This window comes from Xiphophorus hellerii, chromosome 9, assembly GCF_003331165.1.
Source record: "Xiphophorus hellerii strain 12219 chromosome 9, Xiphophorus_hellerii-4.1, whole genome shotgun sequence".
NCBI classification, from domain to species: Eukaryota; Metazoa; Chordata; class Actinopteri; order Cyprinodontiformes; family Poeciliidae; genus Xiphophorus; species Xiphophorus hellerii.
This window is the reverse complement of record NC_045680.1, coordinates 20,356,959-20,368,301: the sequence shown is the minus strand read 5'-3', so window position 1 is coordinate 20,368,301 and position 11,343 is coordinate 20,356,959. Positions and strand designations below refer to the sequence as shown.

Below are 11,343 nucleotides of genomic sequence, written 5' to 3'. Positions count from 1 at the left end.
TATTTGTGTTGAATGAGACACACAGTATACATACAAGCTGAGTGGTTTTATTTTGAAACTCAGCAATGTTTCCTAGTGAAACATTAACCCAGTACAGTGCGTCTTATCTGCTTCCTGCTATATTTGCTAAAACATCTGGTTCCTTTGCTTCACCTCGGTGTTCACAGAAGACATGGAGACGATCCTGAGCGTCCTGGGCTTGGAGTGGATAGACCTCAGAAGTTTTCTGATATTTTTCTGTGTTTTTCTGCTGCTGACAGATGTTGTGAAGAACAGAGTGCCTAGTAACTTTCCACCAGGCCCGTGGTCTTTTCCTTTTATTGGAGACCTTCCTCGCATTAAGGCGTCCAAAATTCACCTGCAGTTTAAAGAGGTAGGAGAAAACAACACAGCAATAAGGTATAGATTCTGTCTTTAAATAATGTTGTTTCCCAAATATAAAGCAGTGACTCAAACAATAAATGAAGAAACAAATAACAAAATTATCTTTCTTTTAAAAAATAAAAGATACCATAGATTAAGTTCAGATAAAATACTTTATCAAGGACATTGTTGACTGAAGAGTATAAAGGTGGCTGAAATGGACTCTAACCTTTTTATTTTTCTCTAGTAGAGTAAAGTGCATCATTCTAACTTCCTAGACTTTTTGCCTACATACTTTTTAACGTTCATTCATTGATTGATTAGTATGTGAAAAGAGACTGACCCTTTTAGAAATATTACATGTTGATTTACATCCACATTTGTGTTGTAAATAAATATATTTATAACTGTGCTGCAACCTTACTGTATAATTCATCTGGATGAATATTTGTTTCTTGATAAAGAAGGAATGTTGTGGAATAGAGAACTACAAGACTCCAAATATGGTTTTAGTTATTATATTGTCACAATTCAGGCTTCTGCTGATTTCAGCCTCCTACATTCTCACTCTCTTGTCTCTTTCTTCATTTGGCAGCAGCTTGCCTGAGAAAAGGCTTGGAAACCAAAGCAAAGCACAGTCAGAAGTGTTCACCTGGTTTTCTATTTCCCCAACAGTTTACTCTGATAAAACCTTTGTGAGATGCATCCAGGACAGATAATTCACAAAGGCCACACTCATCAATCCTCAGGATAAATATTGTCAGAATTTAAGCGAGGCTTTCTTAATAGATGAAAAAGAAAACTATGAAGAATAGACAATACAGTTGGACATCAAAGAATAAATAAACCACAATTTCAATTAACAAAAAGGTCAGCAAAGGGAACAAAGGGAGTGATCAAAAGCAGGCTAAAAGTTAACAAGGATTTGGTTCATTTTAGACAGCTAAAGTACTGAGAGAAAATATAACTATGATTGTTATTTTTGATCTCAAATGTTAGAAAATATATGAAAACAAACCTCAATTTTATCTTTGAGCTCCAGGACCTCAGTGAAGATACATAAATACAAAGATGTAGTCCTTTGGATTTCTTTCTCAAAGGTTTTTAAAATGTTTATTTTCTGAATTTTGAATGAATTCAAATATCTGCTCTGCGTTCAGTTTGCAGGGAAATACGGGAACGTTTTCAGTCTTCGTTTGTTTGGTGGAAGGGTTGTCGTCATTAATGGCTACAAGCTGGTGAGAGAAACTCTGATCCAACAAGGAGAAAACTTCATCGATCGTCCCAAAATCCCCTTATTTGATGACTTAGTTGGGAATAAAGGTGACATTCTTTATGTTTTGTCAAAAGCTGCAATTTCCAATCAATCTCAAACCATACATCTCATTTCACTCAACGAATGTTTGGCTGTTTTAGTAATTGCATTAATTTATCAAAGCCCTGAAAGGCAAACGGGACTTACGCAGCTAAAAAGTAAGGAATTAAAACTTCTTTCCACTCTGTAGTTGTTTTCTGTAGAATTGAAAGGAATATAAGTTGCATAATCAGAAATACTTAATAGAAGAACACAATTGATCAAATTTTGCACCTCACAATTTTTTATGCTATCTTAAGGGGAAAGAATTCAGAAGTAAACACTAAACAGCAAAGCCTGACAATATTTTCATTTAAAATATACTGTTTTTCCTTTTCTATATACTTTTACATGATTTTTAAAGTTCAGGGGAAAACACAACTTGACTTAGAAAATGGGTCTTTGAAAATATATTTTCTCTTTGCCGTTCAGGGCTTCTGTACTACAGTATTAATTTCATTCAAGTGTCAGCATAAAACTTTTTATTTAATGGGTTTCAAAAAGGTCTTATAGGTTCTAACGGTAATCATTGGAAGCAGCAGAGGAGATTTGCTCTTCACACACTCAGAAACTTTGGTCTGGGAAAGAAAACCCTGGAGCGATCCATCCAGCAGGAGTGTCGGTATCTCACTGAGGCTTTTGCTGATCTACAAGGTAAAAAAAAATAACAAAAGGAAAATCTTATTTTATGTTCAGAAAAAGGTTTTGTTCAAAATATTTACTATATTAGATTTATTATGCTCACCTGAACAGTATCACATTGGACACCTTTGTTATCTCTAGAATTGTTTTTACTCCTGATGGTGCAGGTTAACAAGATATTGCAAAACTTCCTCAAAGGTTTTGGTTAATATGAACATGATAGCATTGCAGAGGACCTGCAGGTTTTTTTAATCTTGTGTATCTGTTTCACCACTTCCCACATAGAGCAGGGTTAGACTGAGATCTGGAGCCCGATGGAGAACAGAGAGGTCACGTTCATCAAATATTATGCTACCCAAGCCTTTAATACAAAACTGAACAGAGCCACGCTTTAATGCCATTTGTACAAAATTGTTACACTGGCATCTGAATGTTGCAGCTGAAAGTGAGACTCATCAAACCATGAAACATTTTTCTATCTGTTAATGTCAAACTTTGATGGGTTTCCTGTTCTTAGCTGATAGAAGTGGCTTATTGTCTGATCTTCTGCTGCTGGAGCCCATCTGCTTCCATGTTCGATGCGTTGACTGTTCAGAGATGCTAATTCACATATCTTGGTTGTAACTAACTGGAGAATTTTTTAACTAACTAATGAGAATATTTCAAGTCGCTTTAAGTCTGCCCAGTCTTCTATGACCTTTGACATTAGCAATATGTTTGTGTCCAGTCTACACCCACTCTATGGATTTTTTAAAAATATGTTTATTAATTGTTTGTTAAGATCAGATATATTTTTAGACCACTCTGTAAGTGTTTGTGTTAAAATCTGAACAGATAATTAGTTTCTAAAATACTCAGGCCAGTTATAGAGACACTTGTCACCATGTTACATTCAAAGTCACTTAAATATTCTTTCTTTACCATTTCGATACCTTTAATATATTGTCACATTCCTAAATTAATGTCTTTTTGTCTTTTTTTGTCAAAAGTGATTTTGACAAAAATAAATAAATAAAAAATAAAAAGGAAAGAAATCAACACCTCTCTATTTCCAAAAGATGTGTTAGGCAAAAAAATATTCCTTTGGTCAAAAAATGACCTAAGCTGTAATTTTAGGAATAATTTAGGAATTATTATTATTATTGTTTTACTAAACTCTGGATTCCAACATTTATAGTAAAATATGTGGATTCAAAGTGACAGAGTTTCAAACACCAAAACAAAATTCAGTACATAGTGAATTACTGAACAATGCTGTTGTCTAATGAGTTTTCTTGTTTTTGCTTCAGGTCAGCCATTTAATGTCCAAAAACTAATCAACAACGCTGTGTCCAACATCATCTGCTGCTTGGTCTTTGGGAATCGATTTGAGTACAACGACAAGCAGTTCAAGATCATCCTTCAACACTTCAATGAGACGATTTACCTCGAAGGAACTGTGTGGGCACAGGTGAGGACAAGTTTCCAAGAGAAGAAGAAGGTTGGAGCTGTATGACTCTGGGACAGAGATAAGCGCTACTTAACCAATGAGCAACTTAATAAACCACAATTTCTGTTACCAATAATGGAAATACAGAGACAGATGGGAAATCTTTGTTCAAGTAATTCTGGTCATAAAGACTTACAGCGATCTCTGATTCAGTCTAGTGAAGTTGGAGGTGATACATTCACACATATAGACTTTCTGACCATTTAGATACGTCAGTTCAACACATCATTTTTAGCACAATTAATGAGCCAGCCAATAACATGGCAGGAAGTTGGTGAAGACGACGATGACAATTTCAAATGGAGAATCAGAAAGAGGAAGAAGAAAATTCAAGTAGCTTTTAATGTTACATGATGGTTGGTGCCAGACCGGTTTACAAAGACTGGTCTGAAAATAGAGAAACTATCCAGATGTCTGTACCAATACCAAAATGCTCAATGGATGTCAGCGTTCAGAGAACGATGGGTAGACTGGCTGGAGACAAGACAAAACCAGCAATGGCTAAAACAACAGGGACTGGTGTTCATGAAAGGCACTGACTGGTTTTGTCTGGTGGTGGTGATGTGATGATTGATGGAAACTCTGACTTCTCATTCATTACTTGGATGTCAGAACCATTTTGATGGAACAATCAATATTTCTCTGTCTCTTCGGTAGCTTTACAATGCATTGCCCTGGCTGATGAAATGGCTGCCTGGACCTCATCAGAGGATTTTCACCATAACATATGAAATATTAGATTTTATTAAAGTAAGGATCAAGGAACACAAAGAGAACCTGGACCCTTCATCACCCAGAGACTACATCGACTCCTTCCTCATAGAGATGGGAGAGGTGAGACCTCCCTGCTGTGTTGAAGCTCTTCTCATCTCACATGACTCATGAAAACAACATCTGCCTCATGTGTCTCATTCAGAAAGAAGACAAGGATTCTGGTTTTGATATCGACAATTTGTGTTTTTGCGCTCTGGACCTGTTTGGTGCTGGAACCGAAACCACCACCACCACTTTACACTGGGGGCTGCTGTTCATGATCTTGAACCCACAAATACAAGGTTGGTTTGACTGATACATCTCTAAGTCTGTCAAACATTTTCCCATTGCTACACTCAACTATATTATAACATTATACAGTATGTTATAATATTCATCAGTCCAGCACATAGACTCAGATTGTTCTGTTCTTCTCTGTATGCAGAGCGGGTCCAGGCTGAGATAGACGCTGTGATTGGTCCGTCCAGGCAGCCGTCTATGACTGACAGAGACAACCTGCCTTACACCAACGCTGTCATCCATGAGATACAGAGGATGGGGAACATTATACCGTTAAATGTGCCCCGCACAGCTAACCAGGACATCACAGTGGATAAATACTCCATCCCAAAGGTCTAACCTGCACATGCATTATGATTTCATTTAGATGCTTCCCCTGTTTCTATATCTCAAACTTTAATTGTGACAGGATTGGGTTTTTTCTGTGTTGTTTTGAGTTTTTCTGTGTGTTTATTTTTGCGTTTCTGTGTCTTGAGTCTCCATGTTGTCCTGTCTATCCCTTAATTGTTCCTAGGTGTGTCTTGTTCCGTGATTACCCTTTGTGTATTTAATGCCACCTGTATCTCTGTGTCTTTGTCAGGTCCTTGTTGTACCAGTCTGTCAGTTCTGTCGTGGCGCTTTTGATGCTACCAGTCGCTACCAGTTTTGAGCCTTAGCTTTCTGCTCATCTGTGCTGCCTGGACCTTTGGATTATTTGTGCCTTTGTCACCATTAATTATTAGTTCATCATTCCAACCTGGGTCCTCCGCGTTTTCCTCACCACCCTACAACCGCACATCTTGACAAATTGGAGGTCTTAGATTTTGCCTTAGAATGACAAATAATGTGAGGAGAGAGGAAGTTTTCAGACTGCACAGCTTTAGCAGAGCTTTGTGAACTAATTTTAGTCTCGGTGAGATTAACAACGTAAATACAGCTTTACAAGATGTGCATACTATAATGATTAGAGATTTTCTTGTTTATATAAATTGGTTTGCAGCTTTTGGAGCTGACACAAAATCACTGATGGTACAACAATGGTAGATTTTGGGAATTAGTCAGCGACTAAATTTGCTTAGAAATGCTCTGATGAGAAAATCACTGGCACTTGGGTTTGGACCTGATATTTCTATTCATATCTCCTCAGCACAAACACAAACTACTGCTATATAGCTCTAGAAATGATGTGAAGTTTGAATAAAGAAAAAAATTTCCTTGCACTCCCCAATGCTTGTAACTGAGATTGAACTTCAAACTAAGCCGATGTGCCGCCTCGGTTAGCACAGTCTGTGTAATTGTTGTTTTTATAATCAATTTCTATTGAAATATTTGCCTTAATTATCAATGTTACCCTCATCAGTGGGTACGCATGACAACTCTGAATCAACAGAGAAGCAATCAAGAACATTCAGTCAATTTCAAAGGCTAAAAAAATTCAAGTAGTGATTTTGACTAATTTCATTTTTTTAGATTTGTAATAATGTGGCTTTCCATAAATCAGCAGTAAAATAAAGTATTCAGTCCTATCTGACTAACACTACGCTGGTTTTTCAGGGCACCATCATCCTTTCTATACTGGACTCAGTTTTACACGATGAGTCCATGTGGGAAACTCCGTACACCTTCAATCCTCAGCACTTTCTGGAAAAGGACGGCAAATTCAGGAAGAGAGAAGCATTTCTTCCCTTCTCTGCAGGTTGGATGTTGAACTTTGATGATGTCATTTTATGGACAGCTCTTAAAATAAGACATTTTTGTCTGAGAGACCTTCAAAAACTTACTGGGAAACCTTTAAATTAAAAGTAGGCCCATTAATTAAACATGAAACTCATGCATTACGTATGTTTACAATATCAACATTTAAGAATTAATTTTATGAAAATGATATATTCTTCATGAAAACCCACAGTTTAGTTTCCCATACAGTTACATAGACCAACAAAAAACATTTAATGGTTTTGAGTAATATTCTTATTTTCTGAATAATTTGGGGTTTTGGTTAGCTGTAAGCATCACTAGTTTACTAGTTGAAACAAATGAAATCAATTAAATTATTGGTGATGTTATTATTTACTGAGCTCCACATCTATAGATACAATATTGTTAACTTGTCCTTTGAGACTTTGAATCTCTATATGAGGTCTGCGGTGAAATTTAAGTATCACAAAGTTTTCTTCTCCTTTAGGAAGAATCTCAGAAGCTAAACCTTGCTTCATAAAATCAGCTGTAAACTCCACGTCTTCCGCTCTAGTTTTCTGTTTCCCATGACTAGAAAACCTATCAGCTAACATAATATATCAATATATTGATATTAACTGTATTGTATCTATTAAATGCACGTGACTGAACTTGAATTCATCTCTAGAGTTGGATCGACTAGATTTTGATCCATTTATCTTGTAAGGAAGCTTGTTATGAACGGGCTCTATTTAAATTTGTATGTAAACTGATTTGATATATAATGTCTCAGTGAAATACCACGTCACACTTTCAATAATTGTTGCAATTGGCAATTTAAGTAAATTTTATGTCATAGTCTCTGTAGCATAAGATCTGATTAAAAACGTTATAATTCTGCATCCTCAGGTAAACGTGTGTGTCTCGGGGAGCAGCTGGCCAGGATGGAGCTGTTCCTCTTCTTCACCTCCCTCCTCCAGAGGTTCACATTTTCATCTCCTCCAGGAGAGAAGCCCAGTCTGGAGTACAAACTGGGAGTAACCCATTGCCCCAAACCTTACCGCCTCTGTGCCGTGCCGCGTTAAACTGCTGCCTGATGACAAGAAATTACCCCGCTGATATTTCTCCTTTATAAATTTAATCATTATATTAGGAGGATGAACCTTTGTGATGCAATAAATATGAAATAATAATGCGAAATTGGCTGAGTTTGATATTTGGCTGATTAGACTTAGACTTAGTCTTAGACTTAGACTGACTTTATTATCATTTTGCATGCACAGGGTGTATACAGAACAAAATTTCGTTGCATACAGCTCAGGACAGTGTTTTGAGGTTCCAATGTTGTGAGGTTACTCCAGAATAAAATAAAATACAGTATAAAATATGAATATAAATATGAATATAAAATATAAAGTGCAGGACTGACAGTAAAATGGAAGTTACTTAGCTATGTATATGTGCAAGGTATAAAGTGGAGACCAGTTTTTGAGTGCAGTCCAGTTAAGAGTTCAGCAGTCTGATTGTTGCAGTACTAACATCATCATCATTATCATCATCGCATTTCAGTAACAAAGCTGTTCAAAGAGCTTTAAGTTTTAAATGCTTCACAAAAAACAAAAAAAATACAAAGTCATCAACCATTGTAACATGCTCTTGCTTTAATCTCCGCTGGTTCTGCATTACTCACTACCTCCACAAGATGGCAGAATAATTTGGACAAAGGTAAAAGCGTTGACGTCACTCACTACAATGAACGAGCAAGATTAAAACAAATCTTGTTTAAATTTTCAGCATCAGATATTAAATATTCTGATGTTTCAAAGTATTCTGATGAGATTTGATGTTTTATCAGGTCTCATAATAAATTATCACCAGAATTTTTATCGATTGGCTTAATGTATGTAGAAAGTTAAGTTTCAGCAGCTTCTGAGTAAACTCCAAAAGACCTTTACTCAGAGAAACCTCCACAGTTCAGTCAACAAGCAGCATATTGGAACGATTTAAGTTGTTGTTTTAAAAACAAGAGACATTATCAGATAAATCTTTGTAGAACAGTAAAGATAACGTTTGGAAATATTCATAAAGCCGTCATTTTGAAACCTTATTTGAACGTGTGTATCTAGTGGATGAGTGAAATTACAGAGAGGGCTGCTTGGGTGGATCAATCAAAGCTTCTGTGATAAAACATGAGTCCCAGTCGTTTGTAAATGACTGACTGAAGATGCAGCTCACTTAGATTTTCATTCCTAGTCTGATCAGTGAGGGACTGGTGACATTAAAAGGTCATACAGCTACATCCTCACAGAGGAAGACAGAAAAGCATTACTCATACACCCACACCTTGGATGCCAGGATTGCTGATCAGCAGCCCCCAGTAGTGCACTCAAAAAATGACTCATTGGATGAACACAATTCAATTTTGGGCAAGTTTTCCATCCAATAAATTAGTTTCTATAGGTTAAGTTTGTTCACTGAAACAGTAAACCATTATTTATTGATTGAATCTAAAGTATTTAAGTTTGACCAACTCAATTCTACCTTTAGCATCTTCTTTAATTTGATTTAAGTTTCTATAAATCCATGAATTTTCATCAGTTGTATAATATATATCCACTGACTTAATGCACTTCACTATTTCCATTCCAAAATCAAATATTTGTGATGTTATTTTCAGACTGGATGACAACATTCTTTGGCTCTTCTTGCACTTCAGCTGCTGCTAAAAACTATGGACGACAATTTTATTACCTCAGTTTGAGCAGTTGCAGAATATGAATGAGAATCCAGATGTGCTGCTGCCAAAATAATGAACCCACATAATCCCAGCATTTGGTTCATACTTCAAAATAGTCATGAAACAAGAGCATCTGTGAGACTTTGCAGAGACCGTCCATGTTGAGGTTGGTTGTACCTTTCAGAAAATGATTCTCGTGAAAGGGCACGTTTGGAGACAGGATATAAAGATGATGTAACAATGTGACGCTGTTGATATTAAGCCGATGGTCTAGATATGTACTTTGTTAATTTTCTCTGAAAAACAAAATCTTGGAGGCAGAAAAGAAGGTCAAACATTTTCAAATTTCAAAACATAGTTTAATCAAAACGTAAAACCTGGCTCTCCTCCCATCAAAAAAATTGTCAGCCTTTGGGAATCGAAATAAGTCAAACTTTTTAGGTCATGCAACAGCCATTGGTACGGTATTTTATGTGTTGATGAGTGTGTAGCTTCAGTCATTACAGCTAAAAGCTCAAGATCAGGCCAGAATCCTGGGTGTAGTGATGGAATCTGATCTGAACTTTCAGAGCCACAAAAAGACAATCACAAAGTCGGCCTTCTGTCACCTGAAGAGCATTTCCAGGATTAGAGGACTAATGTCTCAGCAAAACCTAGAGAAACTCATCCATGTGTTTATCTTTAGTCGCATCGATTACTGCAAGTGTTTTCACAGGTCTTAACATAATGGATTAAGAATTTCACATTGACACTGGACTAAATATAATGTTTCCTTTGTTGATTCAGTGTCACACGACTTTGTGTTTTTGTATTTTTATGATGTAATGCACCTTGAAATGCCTTGTTGCTAAAATGTGCTGTACAAATATAATTTGATTGATTAATGATTCGTTACCCTTTGCATTTAAAATTGGAAAGAAAGTGAATCTGAAACTCAGTGTGATTGAAAATGTACAAAATGTTGCAAAATATGTTTTTGAAAGGAAAAATAAAAAAGTTTTTTCTTTTAAATGGTTGTTGCCATTAACATTACCGACTCTAGTTACAAATCGAGAGCTGAAAATGTTCCTAAAGATTTTGTTAATAGAAAGATTATGTTTTAGGAGGAAAATGTTTCTGAAGATGTAAAAAAAACAACAAAAAAAACCCAACTACTACCAGACGGAAATGGAGGTAAAATATTTTACCTATGGAGGTAAAATATTTTAATTTACCTCCATAGCTTTCTGTTTAAGTAAATTAAGTGTAACTTACTTATGTGTGAATGTGTCTCTGTATCCAATTACATAATTAAGGATAAAACAACAGCTATATCAACACATGTATAGCATTTAAAATGTAAATAGTTTAGTTGAAGCCATGCAATCCAAAATCAAAGCAAATTTGCTTAAATCTAAATTTAAAATTCTTCAGATTTTATTTGTAGAGCTTTCAAAAGCTGGACATATTCACAAAAGAATAAAGAGCAAGCTTTAGTTTCACTTTGCCTCTTTTTTCCCCTCCACCCGACTGAAACTGTTGATATTTTGTACAGACAGGTGCTACCTGTCTGGTCTACCGCCAGATTTATATCTTTCTGCACGCGCTGAACATAGTAAACCACTCATCTGCCGTGCAATCTCAAGCATTACCCCGACTTTCAAAAGCATTTTACGATGTTAAAACTGAAAAATAAATGTTGACATTTGCCATTTTTTTCAATGCAATCTGAACCAAGTTTTATACAGTTCACATTAAAAATGAAATCACAGTGCTTGGTTTCATTTTCAAACACAACCTACCTCATTTTAGATGATATTATAATAAAAAAAACATTGTTTGTTGAGTTATTCTTGGAAATTTTTTGTCATTATTTTTAGGTGTTGCAGGCAAACAAAATGCAATGTATTAAGAACTTCAAGCAAGGGATTTTACTCCACGAAGAAGATGCTTTACTTGATGCGCTCTCAGGACAAGACAGGAAAAAGTACGTTGACCTGACCCTGATTAGATCTGCAGAAAAGGATGTGGCAAGTTCTTTCTTGCACCAGAATTACCACACAGCGTGAG

At 36.0% G+C, this 11,343-nt stretch overlaps 1 protein-coding gene across 2 annotated transcripts; it reads left to right on the top strand.

Annotated features, from left to right (window-relative positions):
- Window positions 1-114: 114 nt before the first annotated feature.
- Window positions 115-7,752, top strand: LOC116725634 (cytochrome P450 2J1-like). Of its 2 annotated transcripts, none has more exons than XM_032571835.1 (9): window positions 115-373; window positions 1,524-1,686; window positions 2,231-2,371; window positions 3,649-3,809; window positions 4,506-4,682; window positions 4,765-4,903; window positions 5,047-5,234; window positions 6,435-6,576; window positions 7,467-7,752. In XM_032571835.1, exons 1-9 carry the CDS (start codon window positions 173-175, stop codon window positions 7,640-7,642), a joined length of 1,488 nt encoding a protein of 495 aa, XP_032427726.1. In that variant the 5' UTR covers window positions 115-172; the 3' UTR covers window positions 7,643-7,752. The 2 variants fall into 2 exon arrangements, with proteins under 2 accessions (XP_032427726.1, XP_032427725.1); XM_032571834.1 differs by having other exon boundaries at window positions 2,222-2,371.
- The last annotated feature ends 3,591 nt before the right edge of the window (window positions 7,753-11,343 follow it).